The sequence below is a fragment of the Podarcis tiliguerta genome (genome assembly GCF_965153285.1).
Source record: "Podarcis tiliguerta genome assembly, chromosome: 1".
Lineage (NCBI taxonomy): Eukaryota > Metazoa > Chordata > Lepidosauria > Squamata > Lacertidae > Podarcis > Podarcis tiliguerta.
The window spans coordinates 61730381-61753127 of NC_139534.1; the positions used below are offsets into that span (position 1 = coordinate 61730381).

Consider the following 22747-nt stretch of genomic DNA (forward strand, 5'->3'; position numbering starts at 1 on the left):
TTCAGTAAAAATCTGCCCAGACAACATTTTTCTAAGTGATTGCTGGATGTGTCTGGGGAAACCCAGATGTATGGCAGCCCTATGAGAGAGAGATCAGTTGAGTGACACCACGCTAAAACAAAAAGTAAAGAGCCTTGTGCCTCTGCTCTATTCAACTGGCACAAAATCTTTCCAAGAAATACTGAGACATGAGACATGAAATACTATAAGAAAGATACTAAGGGGCTGATCAATAGAGTTGATCTCAGCTCTGTATATTTTGATCCTGTTGAGCTCAGAGAACAATCCTCCTATCAACTTCATGGTGTGAAGCGCAAAACCTAGCAGTAGTGGGCTAAACTCAAAGCTTCAGAGGAGTTTCCCATGTTGGGAACCTGGAAGTGTCAATCGCTGGCCAAGGTTAGTGCTTATCAAGTGGTTTAGCTTTGGGATGCCAATCTCCCTCTTCTGCAGAAATTCATAATGCCTGAACCAAACGTTACTTCATCTCCTTACTGATATTTGCTCCTGAAAAAAATCCGGTGATCCACAGTGAATTCCCTCCCAGTACCTAAATGGCAGCATACTTCTGTCAAGCACACTTCTCTGCTTTCACTCACATTGTCAGTCATAATGTTTCGTTGCCATATTGCAAAAAAATAGGGTGCACATTGTCAGGAATAACAAATAGGAGAGAGAGTGGGGTTACAGCAGGTGTGAAGATGAAATGACAGAGGTCTCTAGATTTCTTTGGCATGAGGGCACTTTTGGAAATCTAAGAAACTGTTGTGGATACTGCAAAATGCCCATTTCACAGCGGAAAATCTGGAGATACTCAGAAGCTCCCCCCCCCCCCCCCGGAACATGCAAAACACCTTTATACTTCAAAACAAATTAAAAGCAAGAACTCCCTTCCCAGTGTCTAAGGACACTGTCATACCCACAAATGCCACACAGAAGTTCCCAGACCTATAAAGATGCCTGAAGATTAAATAAATCCCTCCTCCACCAGGTGAGGTTTACTGTTGCAGAAGCTGAAAATATTCTATTTTGGCCACAGTAACTGTCCTGATCCTCAACAGCTACCAACCTTCTTCCCATCCTGGTTGGAATTCTTTACGGGAGGCAAGTGTGAAGGACTGTTATAGATTCTCAGATACTAGCATATGAGAACTTTGATACTATCAGTTTGGCTTTTATGTGAGGCTGTTTTGGCCTAATTCCGATTGTGTCTCTGAAGCTCTCATCTTCCTCTTAGCCAAGTAGTGTGAATCGAAGATTGAGTTACCCTGTGATTCTGTTTTCGGTGATGTGAGGAGGGGAGGCTTGGCATAAGAGTGTCCCTGCCTTGGAGTAAGGCCGTGGTGAATTAACTGAAGGGCCCTTGATCCTTCTAGCTCTATTAATCTATTGCCTTTGTCTAAGCCAGAGTGTGAATTTTGGCATCCAAGCAGAATTCCAGCAGAGCTCCCAAACACTGGCTTGGATGCAACTGTAATTATAGTGGCTTCAGCTTAAAAGCAATTTATTGCAAAATTTCTCCAGAACAGCCCTCTGATACCATGTCAGCATTGAAGAGCCGATGGTTAAAATTACCTCATTAAAGAGTGGAGTAGTTCTATCCTCTTCTATTTAGATTTAAAGGAATTCAGCCCCTCCTTATGTGCAATTAGAAACTGACAGCGTATATTTTGGGTATCACTTGATCCCAGGCTGTAATCTTATGGGCAATAATTTGAGATAACAGTTGCTCTAAATAAATAAACATTGACTCAATGAGAGGACAGAAGTAGTTAACAGTAATTATTGCTTTCCATAAACTAGCTTCTTCTCATGCCTATGGTAACTTTAGGTAAGAAAACAGGAGGAAATGTATCCCAAAGAAGGACAGAGGGTGAACAAAAATGTACTATGGATCCAGAATATTTCTTCTCCAAATTATATTCCACTGACAATATTGCAAGTAATATTATTTAGCGTTTGCATCAAATTTTAATATTCTTTCTGCAAAGTTCTTATAAGGATTAATCAATTAATCCTCCTAGAATCCCTGTGAGGCAGGTAAGTAAATATTATTATCCTTATTTTACAGCATGAGAGTCTTTAAATCATTAAGTACTGAAATTCTGCTCCTTGTTAGCACAAATCTGGAGTGACCAAATTTTCAGAAAGTGTTCCCTGTAGCGAAAGAAGGCTTATTTCAGCCATCTGTAACTTGTCCTACTACTTAACATCCTTGCCTTTGCTGTTTGGTAATTGTACATAAGCTTCTGTAAAACAGCTTGTTTCTAGAGACAGTCGTGTAACTACCACATGGCTATCAGGCAGCTGTTCTGGGCCAATCAAGTAAGAAGTTACCTAGATAGTCAATGTAAAATTTGTTTTTGTGAAACTCCAGTTGGCCTTGGTGCAGATGGGACACCTGGTCAATTGGGGGGGGGAGAGTAAAATCTATATGCTTATTGGTATGATTGATAAGTGATTAGCTAGGAATAAAATGCGGTTGTTGGGTTGATTCCAGGCTGTGTTAGTTCGATTTAGTTCTGATTTAAATTAGTGTGCCTGGTTCCATGATCAAAAGTCAGTGCAAGGACTCATGCTAATGCTATGGGTCTTTCCCCATTTCCTCCCCCCACCCACCTCTGCCAAATCCATTCTGGAGGGTCAAGAGAACTCCCAGAACAGCACATGGGGGGGGGAGGGGAGGGGAGATCATTCTATTAGGCAAGCAGAAATGCTTTTTGCTGATACAATGATCTCCTTAATGATCTCCTTTGAATTCCACTCAGTGAGCCTAAAGTCATGGCTAACTTGCTTTATTTATTCAATGGGACTTAAGTTCAGCTGATGTAGTCTGGATCCAACCCATTGTTTGATTGCAATTCAGCTTTGAAAATTTAGCTCCAAGGTGTAGGATTAGATTCAATGACCTCCTAACAAGGGGAAGGCTGGAATGTGTTTCATCACATTTTTTAGGGCAGGTGAGGTTCACCTCTGGCTCTCAAATCTTTTTGGACTCGCATCATCCCTTACAATGCTGACTGGGGCTGATGGGAATTGAATTCCAAAAACACAGGTTAGCCATTCCTGATTTAGGGAGTAAATATAATAAAATATATGATTCTAAGCACACTTACTTCAAGGCAAACCCATGAGTAAATGTGCAGAAGAGCAGGCTTCTAGTCTCTTGGATACGCACTCTCCAAACAGTGGCCTATTTCTCTTTAAATGTCTCTGTATTGGGAAGTTTACTTAGCCTCTGTAGAATTCATCAGTGAAGCATTAGAATATGCAGCACAGAGAAGCTTCTTCCTGCTATTCTTGTACTCATGTCAGTCTTTTCTTTGTATCATCTTGGGGTTTCTTGCTTTCTTTTGGCAGAAAAGAGCAGTGAGCTTTCATCAGTTTTCAGTTCATGGCTTTTAATTATAAATGAAAAGACAGTGTTAGCTCCCCTCCCTGTGCCCCGCTTTTCTTCCCTGGCCTGAAATTAGAGGGCTCCTAGTGAAGCTTAGTGGTTGAGATCAAAGGAAAGTTGTGGAATAGTCTAATGTTGGCATAGCAGGATCTGTGGCATTCTGTCTCCCAGCCACTGGATATCTATGCAGCAGAGCTCCTGGGTATGTGGGGGATGAAATGAAAAACAACTTGTAAACACAAGAAAGAAAGAGAGAGCATCAGGAAGGTGATTTTGGTATGGCTGTATAACAATACACTCTTACTTAATATTTACTTTATTTCCCAAACAATCGGCATTTAATAATGTTATTCATTTGTAAACTAGGAACAGCTTTCATGGGTTTCCCAAGCCTTCTCCTACTAGATTTTTACAATCTCAACAGTATTAGCTGCTCTTAGTCCTTTCCTTGAACCCTTGTGTTTGGATGCCTTATCTTAAAAAAGAGGCAGCGGCTGTTGAGTCGCTACCGTAGTGTGCTTATCATGAGTTAGCATACCTACCAGTAGCATCTCTGTATGGTTACAGCAGCGGAAACTTCAGAACTAGTGTTTTCAGTTCCCAGACCATGTGGAATGGAAATCTAGTCAAGTGAATTGCCTTTAGAATGATTCCTCAACAGAAAACATGCATTGCGTGGGTAGGCACTTCAGGGCAAGGTGTACCTGTTCCAGCTAAAAAGAAGAAATTAGTTACAAAACAAACTATAATTGTTCTTCATTGTAATTCCCCCCCACTGTTCATGTGCTTTTACAGTGTGATTTATAGGATTTGTACTGTGTGTGTGTGTGGTAGGTGGGGAACTTTGAGATAACATGAAAGGTGCTTTATCAGAGAGAACTAGATCAAAGACCTTGTGTTCTGTTACTAATTTTCTTACAAAATATAAACTTCTCATTCTTTATATTGGCTTTGATGAGGAGCTGGAATTGTTGAACAGATTTGCAAGACTGACAGAGGCAAAGACTGAGAGTCCCCTTCTCTTTGTAGGCCAGGGCTGCGTGTTAAGCCGAGCTTGTGTGCAAGCAAGCCATTGCAGGGGTGAATAATTTTTATCCGCCTAAGGGACACACACACACACACACAGACACACACACAGAGTGAGGCAGCAGCAAAGCAGATCTGTGCTTGAGTACCAGAGGGATGTTTGATTAGCTCCATCCGTACACCACAGCCCCTCTCTTGGCTCGCTGCCCCCTCTCAATATCCTGCTAAGTGGCAGCAGTACTGCATCTGGGAGGCTATTGCTGTGGCTTCACTCCACCAGGGAAGTCACCCCATTGTGACCTGGAAGGAAGGTATGTGTACTGGAGAGAGGGCATGGCTTTGATAGAGTCCTGAGGGCCAAATAGAGAAGGTTGGAAGGCTGCATTTTGGCACCAGGGCCTGAGCTTTCCACTTATGAGTGTATAATCTCTACAAGGCTTTTAGCTTTGTGTGAAAATTCCACCCATTCAGTGGACCAATGGGGCATTTATCCTGTTTACTGGCTATGTTCAAGGGGTGGTACATTGCCAAGTGCTCCCACAAATACCATAATTAGAAAAGTAAGAGTAAAATGCACGGGGCAGTTGGAGGCAAATGGAGGAAGGGGTGGTCTTGGAAGGCATGCAGAGGAAGGAAAGGGAGGAGATAAACCATAAAAAATTCTATTCATAAGAATGACTTATTATTATTATTATTATTATTATTATTATTATTATTATTAAATTAAAATTGTTTACTGCCCTTCATCCAAAGATCACAAGGTGGTTCACAACATAAAAATACAAACTGAGAAAACCAAAGACATAATAAAACAAAAACAAACCAACAACCCACCTCCTAATACAACCTATCAGTATTCAGTTTGGTGTTGGGAATCTCCCTGGTACGGTATACAAACTGGGCAAAGTTAAGAAAAATTGTATTGAAAATGGCTGAGCTGTAACAGCTTACACACTTTAGCTGCAGAAGCAAGGAGAAGTTATGTTTTCAACCATCTTTGCCAGGAAAAATTGTTGTCAAGATTTGAAAGAATTTCATAAATTCAAGAATGCCACAGGGATATCACATTCATTGGTTTGGTTAGCTAAAATCTTTTGTGATAAAATCTGCTATATACATGTACAGACTTACTGGACAAAGGAAATTCTAGATAGGACGCAATCTCGAGTTGCTAAACTTCAATGGTCATGTACTACTGCACTCTAGACCTTTCATTCTGTAGGATGTATTATTACAATGACTCCCTATGTAAGTGAAGAGTATGGGCATCTTATGCAATGCAGATGGCTTCTAGTCACTGAAATCATAGTAGTGGTGGGACTGAGAGAGCTGGCAGCAGTGTTAAGTGTCATGACACCAAAATCCAGCAATGGTCTGGATTCAGACAGAGTGTTAGGGGAGGGGCTGTTTCAGGAGGCAGGAAGCCTCAGCCCCACCACTGAACCAGAAACCCCTAAGCTTGAGTTGCCCTACAGCCTGGATCCCCATAGACTGCAACCCCTAAGTCCACTTGGCTAGCATATACACCTCTAAATGCATCATACTCCATCAAACTGAAGCATCAGAGATAGCTTTGCGCTTGCCATGTGCTCATGAAGAGATGATGGTGTCCTAGGCTTGAGCCAGAGGGTTGCCTTTAAGGCTCTACACTCTTCAGCAGGGGTGTAAAGACTTAGAGATTTAGTCAGGCTCAGGGAGCATAAAAGGGCTTAGTTGAGTCTGAGCTTTCTTTTTACAAATAATCTGCTCACTCAGATCTGTCCAAGGTCCTGAACAACCTCCCACAAGTCCCCCTTGTTCTCCGGAATCCTAATTAGACTTTTGAACCATGATTGTCTGTTTCCTGTCTGTCCTCTTTCCCTGTCCCAGTTTGCTTCCTAGATCTGCAACCCCTCTGACCTACCTATGGGCTCTGCTTTATTAGGACTGGACAGTAAGGGATTGCCGGACAAAACCACAAAAAAATCAGTGGATCATAGAATCCAGATGTCTGTTGCTGTCAGTATGAACAATATAGTAAATCTTCAGGCAGAAATGCAAAACAGCAACAAGTGTAGTAAATATCCAGGTGGACTTTCAGTGAACATAGCTGTCTGAATCACTCACTTCATACAGTTTTAATTAATTACTATGTGATGGAGGATTGCTTGAGTGAGTCAGTGTAAGAATGTTCTTTGCAGAAATTAGTATTTTACACTACAGTGTGAGGTGAATGACCAGGCAAAAATTCAACAGTTCCAATTTTTCTAGTCAGTTGTTGTGTACATATATCCTGATTCTATTCGATAGTTAGGAATTACATGCAGGCTGATACTTATATTGGAGATGTGATCCAGCACCAAAACAAAAAGACAAAGAAAAGAGGAACATTCTAATTCTTTTTAAAAAATGCTTAAATTTTAAAGAAGAGATAAGGCTCTGATATATTCGCTCATCCCTCAAGAAGTATGGAAAAAAAGAAATTAAGCTTTTTTAGGGGCACGAGCAAATTGCTTAATCCAAAGTATATTTTGTTGGAGGGCAGAAGAGAGAGAACAATAAGCTATTCTACAGGGCATCAAAATGCCTGGAATTATCTCTCTTTCTAAGCAGCTGCTTTACAGGCTGATCCAATGTGCATGATCTGATTTTGGGGCAAAAGCACAACTGACAGTTCCTGTGTCACCACAAACCTCCAACACTGCCTTTTCAGGCAGTATGAAATCTTTGACTGTTCTGCAGAGTGCCACTTTAAAGGCTTTTCAGGCACTAGTGTCTAAGGAAAGCTGACCCAACCCTTCATCAGTCTTCAACTTGTAAGGGCTCTGGGGTGGGAAATTGCCCAGTTGGGGGTTGATCAGAACTAGCAAGCTCTGTGTTGCTAGCTTGGAATGAATGCAAACCCAGACATTGCTTGCACAGCTGCAGTTAAGCAGATCTTTGGTAGTAAGTAAGAAATATCCTCTCCCCCCCCCCCAATGTTTGGTTTGTCTGTCTGTTTTGCTTCTCTGACAAATTGATGGTTAATGAGAATATTCTTTTTATAATGTTTTTTTAAAAATATATAATAGTACAGTGACACTCCCTAAGTCAGGCTGCTTTTCTTTGATGCCCTTAGACACTTGTGTATACAAGATGACTGTTTCATAGTGTTGTGATGCTCCAGGAACCTAGTGTGCCTTTTGGGGATATACGTGCGGGGAGACAAGAGAGTTGTAACTTTACATATATATATTTTTAAGAGGAGCCCAAGAAAGAACTATCCATCTTGATTTGTGAGCAGCTAAGTTTAAATTCTGATTCTGTGACTTAAGGGAACAGCAATCCAATTGAGTAGTTCAGGAAGGAAGGTAGTAATATAGATTGGTGCTTTGTAACCTTCAACACTTTCTCCATATCCTGGTTTCTGAATAATGTTGCTGTGCTAGATAGTTCTGTTGAAATAATCCACAAAACATTTGGAAGCTTCAAGGGGTAAACATTGGAAGTCAAGGCAGTGCTTTGCTTCAGGAGCTATGAATGATAGGCGATTTTGCTCATAGAATGATGTGAACCTTTCAAAACTGAGATAAAGGAGAACTTGAATGTAAAAAGGGACCCTTTCCAGACATTTAAATCATTCAGGTAGCAGGTAGCCTTTTAGTGTCCAACCTTCATTTGAGGCACAACAGCATCTGGTGTGAAGTAAGATTGTAGTGCTTAGAAGAGGTGCTACTGGTGACATGAGGAGGTAGAATTCAGATACAGGAATGAAACTTATCTGTCATCCCTAAAGTTGGTTGCTGTATGCATTGGGCAGGCTTTTAAAGAATGCTTCATTGAACTCAGTGGGACTTATTGTCAAATAAAGATGCATAGGATCAACTGTAAGACGTTTTGGGTTTTAGTATGGTATTTTAACATTGTTACTTGCTGCAAGTTTTTGGAATAAGTCAATAAAAATATTTAAATTCAAATAATTTAAACAATCTAGTCTTCTAGTTGATCTAGCAGCAGATCAGGAGGGAATGGAAAGAGACTAACCTTTTTTTTAGCCCACTACTGATTAAGCCTTGAGAAATTCCAAGAATGATGCTTGGAGATGTCTGTTCTGCAGGACCTGTTTTAAATGTGTTTGCTATTCACATCTGTAAAAAAGAGGGACCAACAGCATGAAAAGTATATATAAATATCCAAGATGGTTGAGTAAAATGCTAGCATAGCGTGATAACTGAGTATGCCGCTAACCATCTCTCTCTCTCTCTGTTTCTTTTTGCAGGGCTTGTGAAGTTGGGGATTCACTGTGTAACATGTCAAAAAGTTGCTATAAAAATTGTCAACAGAGAGAAGCTCAGCGAGTCAGTGCTAATGAAGGTAATTTTCTAATGGGAGATCTGGAAAAAAGAGGGAGAAAACTTTTTGGCTCAGTGGTTTCTCTTCCATGCAAAATTAATATCTTTAATTATGTTTAACAAACATCCCTGTCAGTGCTAGGGTTGTGTTTTGCATAATACTATTAATTCAGGACTGGGGGTGGGGAGACTGGTATTAAAGAGGGGTCTGTGTGCATGTGCTTTAATTAAGAACAAAAATTAATGTCCAGTAGTGGCAAAGTAATTTAATGTAATACAGTTAATGTCGAGGTTGGGTTGATCTAAGTTACACCACAAGAATGGGGCTGTTCTAGTTGCATTATTCTGACAGATGTGAGCATCTGGTCCTGGGCTGCGATTATTTCTGTGGAGAACCTTTGTTCTTTGAAGTTGGAATTTCCCTCATTATAGATGGCTGAGTCTTCTGGGCTCACTATTGGCATAGGAATGCTCTGAAACTAGATTTTGCATCAGTGAGAGACCTGTTCAGAAAGGCTGTTTCATTCCCTGTTTCTAACAATATTAAGAGTGTATATCAGGGATGGCTGGAAGATAAATTTAATAGAATTATTGTTAATGGAATACTTTTGGTGATACCACTAGTCTGTCTTTGCCAGAATATGTGCTTCTTTTCTGTTTGTTCTTTTAAAATTTAAATTCTTCATCCCTAACAAACTTCTGTTAGAAAGAAAAGATGAACTATTCTACTTCTAGATGAATTTAGGAACAATTTGGTTATTGCATGGGTTTTAAGAAATATCCTTTCCTTTATAATTGTCTTTATAAGCATGTTGCATCCTTACAGCCCCTGATGTCCAGTCCAGGCAGCAGATTAGTGGAGAGTTTTTGTCTTTCCCAAATGTCAACTTACTCATGGAGTCCAATATTTTATGTTCACTGATACACTAGTGAAAATATGTAAACCATTAATTTACATATTAATAAATATATTAAACTCTTGTTAGGAACCCTATTTACAGGCAAAATGACTGAGGCAAGTGCCCAGTGTAAGTTGATTTTCATTGCATTTGGTTGTCTCTGACTGTATTTACCTCTTTTTTTTTCTCACTCTCCTACCCAGTTTAGTTCAGTTTATTTTTTGCGGCTAAAGCTTTTTTATTTTGTATATTCAGGGAACTGGCCCCTTTTTTCTGCAGCTGCTCTTCATTTGAGCAGTGCAGAATTGAGAGGCATTTGGTAAAGTGCTTTCTAATCATAACGTAATACTATCAATATTTCTAGAGAGAATAATTCAGAATTGAAGCAGCTGGTCTCAATTAACAGAACTGCTGCTGTGGAGATGATACATGGGCAGGCATGGTGGAGAATGAAACTGCAATAAATGTGTCATTTGAGTCTGCATTGCCCTATCTAAGGGACTGGGTTGTGGGTGGATTGCTAAGTGTAGGCATATGGATTATTCTCTGAGTGTCCACTTGGGCTTCCTAGCCTGCTAAATTCACATTTTTCACAGCTCTTGCTTTCAAGATGATTCTGTAACATTATTTCCAAGCAGCCTTTATTACTGGTGTCGAGCAGTTGACTAAAGGTATGACTCTGAGGCCTTTGTAATGCACTGGGAGAGTTATACCCTTGCCAGGCATAAATTATCATTGCTAGAATAAGTGTGTAAATTTGTTCAGAATTGTTTCTCTGGCACTGCACTTCTGTAGAAGAGAAAGTCATGCAAGCCTGCTGTGCCTGTTAAAGTATATCTTTTCTTAGTACGCTTACAATTTGCAGCCAGTACCATGGGCTGTTGCTACTGCTGCTGAAAGCAGTTCAGGTCAAGGTTGAAAGTGAAACAGCCTGAGGTTCTACATGTCCTGAAGTGCAAGAAAAGAAGAGCTGTACAATGTACACTGTTAACAAAATGTTGTGGGCAATCTCTCACATCATGGTTTCTCAAATATTGTACTTAAGAGGACAACTTTTCAGGTTATCCCAAGTAAAATATGTCCTCAGTTCATGCTTCCATTGAACTGAGCAAAGTGGGGACTCATATGTCTTGCCTCTGGTCAAATGGGCAAGTTTTACATGCATTTAGAACCTCTTGATCTCTCCACAAGGGTGATGAAGTGGTTCCCTATTAAGATGTTATGCTGAAAGTACAGTATAAACGGAGGTGGAAACTTTCTAAAAAGGATCTTTACAGAAAAACAAAAGAGGACTTCTGCTGGATCAGACTAAAGGTCCAGCTGGTCCAGTAATCTGTTGCTAACACTGACCTACCAGATTCTTCTTCTGGAAAGCCTAGTAGCAGGGCGCAAAGGTATCAAAAGGTTGCACTATATTTTTGGTGTCAGGTTAAAACTTTCTTCTGCTTCTGGCCATTTGATGGCATGTAATGGTCTGGGGTATTTTTTACTTATTATTTTTCTGTTTGTTTATGGTTAATTTTATATTCTGCCCGTTTTTCTTTTAACTTTTTATGTTGTGTATTGCTATTTTATTGTTTAAACTCTTAAATTTTATAGTTCTGTAAGTTGCATTGGGTCTTTTTTATTTTATAAAGGCAACTAAGAAATGTGATGAATAGTACTACTAGTTTTGTCTCTAGTGTCTGGTTTTCAGAGCTACCCTGCCACTGAACATGAGGATTTCATTTCTCCATCATGGCTTAGTCGGCAGTGATAGGACCATCCCTGTTTGTCTGATTCCTTTTGTAAAAATAAGCTAAGGTAGTTGCATCACCCCATCTTTGGACAGTGAAGCATACATACATTTGTACATTTAGAACCACAGCCTTAGAATGCTATTTTACTCAACAAAAACCTTGTGTGTATGTGGGAGTCAGTTGTGGGTGTGGGTGGGTGTCAGTCTTCAATTAAAAACCAGCACCAGGACTGCTTGAGTGGCATGATGATTTTCATGATTAATTGGTTGTCAGTGCTGTCATATTGATGTTCACCCAGGAGATTTGAATAGCACTTGGGGGGGGGAGGAATTGCAACAAATAAACAAACCACACCCTAGCTATCAAATCTTCATCTTATCACACATATTTTCTATTGTTCTCACTGAGATATGAATGTGCTTATACATTGAGCCACTATTTTGAGGGTTAAGGATGTGCCCATTTTAAGCCTTTCTGTTTTTCTGGAGTAGAGCAGATTAGGAGTGTGTGCATGTCTGTGTTGCATGTTTGAGAGCATGTAGGTGGCGAACAAACTGCAGAAATGATTGGCACTCATCAAAGAACTCAAGTGCACATAAACATTCATGCTCCCTACTCTGCGACCCTAGTTTGTATTCCAATAACAACCCATTTATCTCAGAAGAACTTCATGAGTGAGAGTCTATCCTCTGAGTTCAAAGAGATAAAAAAATATATGTGTGCGTGCATGTGTGTTTGTAGGGTTTATTTTTCCTGACTCCCTTTCCTGCTCTATGGAAGCTTGGGGATCTATTACTGACTGTAAAAGAGAGTGTGTTGTTTAAAATCTGAAACTTGCAAGTGGCACTGAGAGCTTGCTCACTTGTCATCTGTTTGAGGATTTAAAGAAGTTGGATAATTGTGTGTTGTTTTTTTCTGCAGAGAAGACAGACTCCCTCCTTTTTTCCCATCCCACCCACAACTTCTTGCACTTCAAATTATTCTTTAGAGGGGAAATTAAGCAAGAATCATGAACACATGCTGTACCTGTCGAGAGAGCAAACCTGTCAACAAGCCTAGGACATCTCACTCTAAATTTAAAATGATGGGTGAATTGATTCAGTTGAGCAGATTTCAAGACTGGTTTGACCTAAACCCCAGACATCTCACTTTTACGTGTTCAGAGCTACGCAGTGACAATCAGGCATTGTCCTTTGTATAGTCACATTCTGGAAGATAATGGATTTTGTATTCCTTCATGTAGCACTGAGACTTCAGTTAGTATATTATTTGAGAGTCTAAAAAGGCCATTTAAGTCATTGTTGGTCTTTTAATCACGGTCTGTTAATGCCTGACCTAAAGATAGGACATGATGTTCTAACAGTCCTGGTTCATTAAGACAGTATGAAATAACGAAGATGGGCAATGCCACTATTCCATATTTTGTTACTACTCTGGAGCTGATAAAGCAGCAAGCACTTCCTCTGACATCCTTCCTTCCATTCAGTCAAGTACACTTTGGCTTACTTCTTAATTCTAAAGGCTTTTCTAGGTACCAACACAGAAAGTTGAACAGCAAGTATGTCATAGCAGAGGTTCATCACAGCATGGGAGCTTGCTACAAGGGTAGTTAATATATGTCACTGCTGGTGGTGGGTCATCCATGTTGATCCTATAAGTTTATTTAGAGGAACAGAGATCAGCAGAGATACCTGGGGCAAAGTAGTTCAAATGTAGATGCTGGGTGTACCAATTCAACATGTCTATTGCTCACAAATACCTGTGGCTTGGGGTGCCTTAAGTGTCCTTCTACTTGGGCAAGAATTTTTATTTTATTCTACTGTTTCATAAAATTTATATACCACTTGACTGTAAAAAACAACAACCCTCAAAGTGGTTCCACTGTCGAACAGCTCTTACTGTCAGGAAGTTCTTCCTAATGTTTAGATTCCACCTAAACATTAGGAAGAACTTCCTGACAGTAAGAGCTGTTCGACAGTGGAATTTGCTGCCAAGGAGTGTGGTGGAGTCTCCTTCTTTGGAGGTCTTTAAGCAGAGGCTTGACAACCATATGTCAGGAGTGCTCTGATGGTGTTTCCTGCTTGGCAGGGGGTTGGACTCGATGGCCCTTGTGGTCTCTTCCAACTCTATGATTCTATGATTCTATGATTCTAAATAACCTTGTAGGATCTATGTTACTCCTAGTAGAAGAGTGGAGACCTTAGCTAATAGTTAGCTGTTAGGTGAATCCACTTGATCTGAGACTGAAAAGAACTTGCCCTAGGTTCAGTTTTCAATTGTTTAGCTCTTCCTTGGACCATACAGGTTTTTCCCTACCATACCAGACATATTGTTTCAGTGCATCCAATATATGAATAAGATGCTGCCATATTCACTTCTTGCCAACCCATGTACAAGCTGGGTGCTGCACTTTTGTGGAAGCCTAATCTGCAACATTGCTCTGAGAGTTCAGGCTCAAAAACTGAAGGTGCATGCATTTGGGGTTAGGTGAAATTTAGTTATCAAATCAACATTGATCTGTTTCGAAGAAGCTGCCATCCCTGGATTCTGAATGCTAACATCTGTTGAGAGTGTGCATCTGTTCAGTACCGCAAGCTTGTAAACAGATTTGGGAAACTGTCTAGGATTCATCTTTGCAATGCAACACATTATCTGAGAGCAGATTTCAGTAGAAGGCTATATAAAAACAACAACCTCAGTAACCAATTAAGGAGTTTGTACACATCTTTCTTCATCCACTTCCACTATAAGCATGTTGTTCTGATTTGAAATGAAATCAATGTGGTGAACTTAATTTATATTGTTGTTGTTATGTGTTCCGGAACATTATGGGTTGTGTACAATAGGTTTCATTGACTGAGATTTCTGGGGAGGGGGGAATGTTAAAGACTTGTGTAAATTCCATACATGTTACTGGCATATTGTGGATTTTCAGTTGTCTGTGAGTGGTACTCCCCTTTGCTCTCTCTCTGGCCTCTCCAGTGCGAGTTGCTAGGAATACAGGAAACTATTGTATACTGACTCACACCATTGGTCCATCAAGCTTAGTATTGCCTACACTGACTGGCAACAACTCTCTAGAATTTCAGAAAGGGAACCTTTCCAGTCTTGCCTGGGAAGTTCCATCACTGAGACACAGCCTGAGTCTGAGTTATTAATAGGACACAGTGCTGGAGTGATCCTCTGCCATATATGAAAGTTGTTAGGGGGCGAGGGGGGAATTGTTATGACAATGACTGGCTTAATACTGGTATCTCTTTCCTAGTCTAAATAAGTGTGCGTTAAATAATCCTCTCTCCCCATTTTACAACCTGTGCAGGGCAAGAGGGTAGCTTTTGCTCTTCCTTCCCTTCCCATCACTATGATCACATTATGCTTCTTTTTCCTCTCCCCTCCCCCTTTCTTCTCTATTGACTCCATCTTCCTTTTGGTATAATTTCCCCTTGCACTCTCCATCATTGTGCTCAAAAGAGTATATTGTTTCAACCCATGAGGTTTTAGTTCTAGCTTCCTCCACTCAACAAAAGTTTACGTGCCAAAATCTCCATGTCTTCCATATTGCTCCCTTTGTCTGGATTGCACCACCCTGTTGTATTAGTTTTGCATGCTTCCTTTAATTTCTTCTGCAAAACATATTCTAGATTTGTAGATTTAGTGTTCAGGAGACATCACCTAATGTTTTCTGTTTCTGTGAAGGTCTCCTTTCTGCCTCCACTCTTTAATAAACCCTGTCCCATGACTTTATTCTCTCTTAAAAAGAAGTACTACATATTTAGAAGAGCGATTGGGACCATATCACTTTGAAGGCCAGGTGGAAGACCTCATGACAGAATGCTCTTTCACACATAAACTCCCTACACATTAACAGATCAGAGAGCAAAGGTTAGGGTGATTTTCTACTGATGCTTTACCCTTCCTAGGCTCAGAGTTGTTGCCGTGTGGGAACGTCCTCCAACTGCATTCTGTAACTATATAGTTCTGTACATGCAGATTCTTCTATGCCCTGGACACAGAGCATCCATTTCACCTTCATGCCCTGTATAGTGCTTAGCTCTACATCACCACCAAGAAATATTCAGGTCACTTCCACACAAACATGTTTATTGAGCATTAATTCTGATTTGTTTGCAGGGAGGTTACATGTTATCGCATACTTCCCACTGCATTTTCCTGTCACTTTCTTTATCGCAAGAAGTCTGATCTCCTGGGGAAGTGGGTTTGTTGCTTTTTATATACAAAATTGTGCAATTGTTTTTTGTTACCGACATTTCGATTGTGCAATTGCTTCAAGGTATTTTATTGGAAACAATTTCTAAATGCAATTAAATAAATACATACAAAACAAGACCTCACAATCAGCTATAATTTCTCAACCTGAAATTGCTGGTGTGTGATTGAATGCCACCTCAAAGCAGTGACAGTCTTAGATGAAACTGATTTACTAAGTTCTTTGATAGCTATGGCTAATGGAAGTTACAGTGTACAGTGGTAACTTGGGTTACAGACGCTTCAGGTTACAGACTCCGCTAACTCAGAAATAGTACCTTGGGTTAAAAACTTTGCTTCAGGATGAGAACAGAAATCGCACGGTGGCGGCGCAGCAGCAGCAGGAGGCCCCATTATCTAAAGTGGTGTTTCAGGTTAAGAACAGTTTCAGGTTAAGAATGGACCTGCAGAATGAATTAAGTACATAACCAGAGGTACCACTGTGCTGTTTTCATAGAAAAGGTTTCAAGTGGGTTGGATTGAAGCACTACTAAAATATACCATGAATATCAGACAAATGACTGGGCTAGTATTTTGCTTACCAGGGAATAATAACAAATTAATATTGCATGAGGGTAATGGTAGGTTAATGCTAGGCAAGCCGGTGCCATGGGACATAGGATGAATTTACCAAACTCTCTAATATTGGGAGTGAAAGCTATTTTTAAATGCCCTTTTTATTCCCTCTGAAATTTCCTTCCAAACGACTCTGAAATAAATCCCCTTTTGTAATGTTCTTATCCTTTTTTCTTTGATGAATTTTCTCCCAGCCCTCCTACTCTCTCAGCTGTTCCAGAATTTCCTTCCTAAATCTCTTCTGTCCTTCATTAACCTCCCAGTGTCCCTCACCGCCCAGCCATGACCGCACGGAAAAAGCAAAATGGAGGGAAGTAATTGTCCATTTCTTTCTCTTTTAAATTAAATCCTTGATGTTTAAACTTGATGTCCAGTACTTCATCCCACAATCTGCCCCTTTTGACATGGCCTTTCATGAAAACATACTTCGGTTTCCACCTTTTTTAACCCATGAGAGCTTCTGCACTTCAACAGATTAATGACGGATAGAAATCAACAACTTGAAGACTTTCCTAGCATGGAGCTGCAGTGATGGGAACAGTTTGACATGCAGTTGTAGTATGTGCAGAGCCTCTGACCCCAAAAGAGTGGGAAACAGAGTTGAAGACAAAGCTTCACTTAAAAGAGAGTACTACCATATAGTCTAGTCTCTCTACTTCAGGGACAGGGAACACATTTCAGCCCAAAAGCAGCATTCCTTTGTGAAGGGTATGTTCCTGAGATTCCCTACCGTACGCTACTTCATGGTAGTGGTAGTTCGTTTTTCCCATCCTAGGGGGTGATGAGCATAACTGAGTCTGTTTTTCTCACCTGCTCAGGGATTCAAGAACAATGGGAGTGGCACATCATGCAGGTTTCTGCAGTGCCATCTCTGGCTCCCTGGCACTACAATTTTCTGGAAATTAAAGTGTTTCAGAACCACTGAAGTGGAGGAAGATAAGTGGAAAGTCAAGTACTAGAAATGCCACCACAGTAGAGAGGTTTGTAATACCAACCTCTCTCCCATTTTCACTCCAGACTTCATTACAAAATTAGACTCCGACCCCTCCGGAATGTGAGGAGCATCTTGGAAACATATGGTTTAAATCTGCTGGGATGGTTTCCAATGGGTGGTAGCTAGCTAGCATGTTTGGCCACTGGGGGTATTGAACCTATAGGAACCAACTCCTAGTGGCAGAGGTCCCTTCGCCTGCCCCCCATAAAATATTTGAGGGGAGTGGGGCCCCCAAAGTTGATGGGTATTGATGTGCATGTGCTGTGTCTTATGATCGATTATGCAGGACAGGGCTTAAGGTAAAGGTAAAGGTACCCCTGCCCGTACGGGCCAGTCTTGACAGACTCTAGGGTTGCACGCGCATCTCACTTTAGAGGCCGGGAGCCAGCACTGTCCGCAGACACTTCCGGGCCACGTGGCCAGCTTGACGAAGCTGCTCCGGCGAACCGGCACCAGAGCAGCACAAGGAAACACCGTTTACCTTCCCGCTATAAAGCGATACCTATTTATCTACTTGCACTTAGGGGTGCTTTCAAACTGCTAGGTGGGCAGGAGCTGGGACTGAACGACGGGAGCTCACCCCGCCGCGGGGATTCGAACCGCCGACCATGCGATCGGCAGGTCCTAGGCGCTGAGGTTTTACCCACAGCGCCACCCGCGTCCCTAGGACAAGGCTTATCTCCCCCCAAAAATATTTTACTCAGGTTGCCACTCCTGATGGAACCTGAACCTTTCTGGAAGCAGGAAGGAGTCCCATTCACTTAGCCCAAAGGTTGTAGTGTGGTGTTTTTGAAAGAAAGAAAAAATGATTTGTGCATGTTAAGTACTTAATAGAGAGAATACTTCAAATAAGAAACCAAGACTTAAGTGTATGTGTGTACAGGAGTCATTCTTTGAGGACAGCATAGACCATGCTGCATTGCCACTTAGTCATTTGGTTATACATGCATCATGAGAGATTTCTGCCATTAATATCTTATAACTTTCAGAAATCAAATAAGAATGCACAAAGACATATAAAAGTTGTGTTTAATTTTAGACTACTCATATTAGCATTTCTGCCAGTTTTACTTTTTATCTTGTGGTAATCTGAAAATTTTAAGAACTCTGAATCTCCTGTTTTATGCAGTTGCAATCTAATTGCATACTGTCTGTAATCCTCTGCAAAATGCTACATATTTTACACACCAGATTTAAAACCCAGTTTTTTCTTGCAGTAGTAGAAAACAAACCGCCTATGCTAAATAACTTTTGCAGCATGTGATGATATAGTTGGAGAATGGAACAATGCCAGGACATGGAAGCAGAGAAAGTCCTTTTAATACCTGTTCAATGGGTTTAAGTAGCTAGTTTTATTTTCAGTGAGCTGTCTGTATGGAGGGTAGATTATACTCTTATCTCCTTATGTAGGGGCATATGCATTCAGAGTATCTAACCTTTAGAAAAAGTTCACATTTTGTTAGCGTGGGGTTGTGATTGCATAGGGCTACATATGGAACAACTGACTTGATGCAGGATCGGACAAAAGGACACATAATCACAAAATTGGAAGGGAAATGAAAAAGAATGATCTAGTTCAATTCCATGCTGATGCAGGAAATCTGCCGCTGCAGCATTCCTGATAGGTGGCCATTCAGACTCTGGACAGATGCAAATGAAGTCACTATTGATTATGATACATATATCCACAGCACACTCTTAAGAGCCGCATGTCTTTGACTATTTGAATTGTTAAAACAACCCGCTGGTGGCTGATGAACATTGCTGCTTCCCCTCCTCCCATCTTGCTTCAATTTATTTCTTATTGTATGCTTCCATGGATTAAAAAGGTGCCTGCAAAAAAGAAAATGGACCTAAACCACTCTTCATTGTAAGCAGACATAATTTGTTCTGTTAATGACAGCAGGTTTCTTTAGACAAGCTTTCATCATGTCTGCACCGGGCCCATGCTTTTCAGCTCACATTCTGTCCCTAGTGTAAAATATAAAACCCTTGGATGGACTGGTACGGAAGCTTTAAGAAAAAATTATCCACCCGCTGGTGATTTTGCTCCACCCGCTGTATGCATTTTCTAAAACACAATATCCCGCTTCCTAAGCAGAATTTGATCTTTGGGTGGTGTTTTAAAGTAATATCCAGAGGGAATATTTGTGCATCTGGAGACTGTTAACCTTAGAAAATGAAACTTTATTACAGTAACATCAAGTGGCTGATTTCAACTGCTCAAAGCCAGTTTGATTCATTATGGTAAACACTACTTTGCTTCTGGGCACCTCCCTCTCAGGCTGTGCCATTGTGATGCAGGAAGAATGTAGAGAGTTCTGTGGCTTCTTGACATATCAGCCAAAGCACTGTAGGCTACAGATAGCAATGGGGAGTATCATTATTCTCAAAAGTTGCCCTCTGTTTTCTCATGATCAAGTGGATATCTCTGTAATAAGTGGGTGGGGAAAGCTTTGTAACACCACATTTTCTGTGAACCGATAAGCTGAGATTAAAAATGACTGAATTAAAAATGCCCTTGGAGAACATGTATAATGGGAGTTCTTTGCCCAATCATGGCTGCTAAAAATTACACAGCAGTGTAAAAACATTACTAGCTCACCACTCAACATCAGTGAGTTGCACTGAGGTCCTTAACTTAGTGTGTTTACTTACCTGAAAATTAATTCATTCCTCTTGAGCAGATGGAGACTGGTGATGTGATGAGAATACAATGCAGAGACAGACAACAATCACTCTCATAAAAACTGAGATGTTGAGAAGTGAGTATATAGGCTTACTATGCCAAGACCTGAGTAACCCTTTTGTTAGCAGATGCAGCCTCTTCACTTCTACATTTGCACTATAAGCAATCAAACCAGTAAGCCTTAAGTTAACCATAGTTTACAGTTTGATATGAACTGAGAAACTACCAGCCATTTCAAATATTATGATATATCACAGTTTATTGCAGACTACCCCAACTTTCTAGATGTTTTAGACCACAGCTTCCATAATCCTTAAACATTCTCCATGCTGATGATGGCTGATGGGAATGGTTGGGGGATGTTAGAATGAGCAGCAGTGGGCCTTGAGCTCCTGTCATCCAGCATGACTATGTGATTGGAAACATTTGTCCCCCCACCCCTTTTTTAAAAAAAAATTAACTGCAGTTTAACATTAACTGAAGTTCATTTTAGGAATGCTTTGTTGAAACAAGCCAGCTTGTTTGAAGTTAACTATAGAATGCTGGAAATATGCCGAGATTATTTCACTTTGTTAGGTTCAGAAGAAATGACAGGCTGCAGTTAATAAAGGGGGGGAAAGAACAATAAAAAACCAGACGTGAAAGCTTCTTATCTCCTTGTGGCTGTGCCACAGCAGAAGAAAGGGAAGCAGGCAAGTGGCATGGGATTAGCTGTGGCTTATTAATGTCAGCCAGCACTATGTTTGTCAGCTGCTGAACAAGTTAGGACTGTGATTTAATATTATGGTTTATTCCAAACCTTAGTGCACCAGTTCTGATGAAATGAGAAGCAACCAGGGAAGCTTCCTGGTTTGATGGCTTCCACTTTGAAGGGAGAAGTGGCTGTGTGTACAGGCAAAATTCTTGGTCATACCTTGTCTTATTAAGCCATGATATGATGGGTTCAAGAAAGCTCTGCTGAAATCTGCCCTCCAATTTCACAAAAGTTTCCCCTTGTGATACAGGCTTCCATTTTTCTTCTTAAATATCGGGGCACTTGAGAATTTCTTTAGAATGTTGGTGGATGTTAAGCTTTTACTGTATCATTGCGAGGTGACCAAATTTGCAGTGTCTGGCTGCCTGCACTTCCTTCTCTTGAAAAAGACCCATGGAAGGATTTATCTCATGAAGGATTTATCTCTGGGCTGACACCTGCCAGGCTGCATAGTGCAGATCACTGATGAGAAGATTTGTGGAATAATAGAAATGATGCTCACATGCACCCTCACCAACCTCAAAAGAAGGCAAGGGCAGCAAAAACTCTGCAACTTATCCATGAGAATTTCACTGAATTTCCTCCCTCCCCTTTGATAATTTTCTGAAACAATTTATTTTATCATTAATTGGTGGGTAATGGTAAAAAAAAAGTGTGATAATTTTTTGGCACAAAACTGGGTTTCAGAAAGGGCAGGAAGTGAAAGGACTTGCAGCAAAGCCTTCATTGTGTTGTGCCAGTTTTAAAAACTTTCACCAGTCATCTCGATGGCCCTTGTGGTCTCTTCCAACTCTATGATTCTATGTATTGAAGAGACCACCTGGTAGGTGTCATGGGATAAATTCATCCGTGTGCTTATTTTCATTAGAATCCTCTTGATGTAAAATTCAAGTAATATTTCTATAAAATTAGATTCCTCTTTTCAAAAACATCTATAGTATGCACCAATTCCACAAAAATTAGCTCCAACATACATTATCTAGAATAAATATTCATATGCAAATGCTCATTAGAAACCAGGGAAAGCTGGTTATCAGTAGTCGGTTTTTCTGCCATCAAATATTGTATATTCTCAAGTTTGCACTCCATTTTACTTTTGCCCCCAATTAACCAGATCTTGACACCTGAATAACTTTGTGGAGTCATCTACATATAATTACAGGCATAGGGTAAATTTTTCTTTGCAACACAATTTAACCTATGAAATGTCTCTCCTTCTCTGTTCAACTCACCTCTTGCCTGTGCATCACTCCAGATCTCCAGTAAAAGCTTCCATACTCTTTTCCTTTTGCCATTTCCTATTTTTGATCTGCACCTTCCTGAGGGTGTGAAAGCTATTTTGAGGTAACACTCTGACAAACTATTATTTCTGTATTGTTTGAAAGTTCAGGGATTTCTAGGTAAATAATTCTAGGACCAGAACTGCCACCCCTGTTCAGCAATTAGCTCTCCTCCATGTTCTCTGACTGTGACATATGTAAGAGTGACAAAGTTCCCAGAATATTTCACAGCTGTTGGGCAGAAGATCAGGCAGGCTTGCCAGCAATCTGGACCCGATGGAGCAACATGTTAGCATGCTGGCAGGTACACGGCTGGGAGGAGTCTAGGAACCAGCTGTGGACAACTGCTTCCAGATGCAGTTGACCCTGAAATAACACCGCTGACTATATGCTTGCCTGCTTTTATTGTTGTGATAGTTTAGTGCTCCCATACTTGCATGAAGAGGGTAATCATGGTGACAGGGGCTTTGTCGCCTTGCATTTAGCCCTGCCTCCAAGGTCACACAGCTCCTCCCACCCCCACCATTGCCACCATTGTCATAACTTCTCCAGCCTTCTGTACTTGAGGAGGTTTCCCATGTAATGTGGAAACTTGGACAATCTGAGTTCTAAACCACATGGGGAACCTCCACATGAAAAATAGGATCTGTAGTATTACAAACTCTTCCTCTCTTCCCTCTTTCTGGCTCTGAAATTCATGCAGTTTCATGTGCCACACTGAGGGAGAGGTTTCTGCTTTTGACATGGTCTTGTACAAGGTTAAACTAACATAAATATAGAAATGGTGTTGTCATGACCTCAGAGTCCAGCAGCAATC

General features: G+C 40.7%; 1 protein-coding gene across 18 annotated transcripts in view; it reads left to right on the forward strand.

Annotated features, from left to right (window-relative positions):
- BRSK2 (BR serine/threonine kinase 2) overlaps window positions 1–22747 on the forward strand; it is a 380957-nt gene that overhangs the window by 195634 nt on the left and 162576 nt on the right. For all 18 annotated transcript variants that reach the window (XM_083424840.1, XM_083424835.1, XM_083424845.1 and 15 more), the window contains exon 2: window positions 8661–8755. In XM_083424840.1, coding sequence (XP_083280966.1) covers window positions 8750–8755 — 6 coding nt within the window. In that variant the 5' untranslated portion in view covers window positions 8661–8749. The remainder of the gene's footprint in view (window positions 1–8660; window positions 8756–22747) is intronic.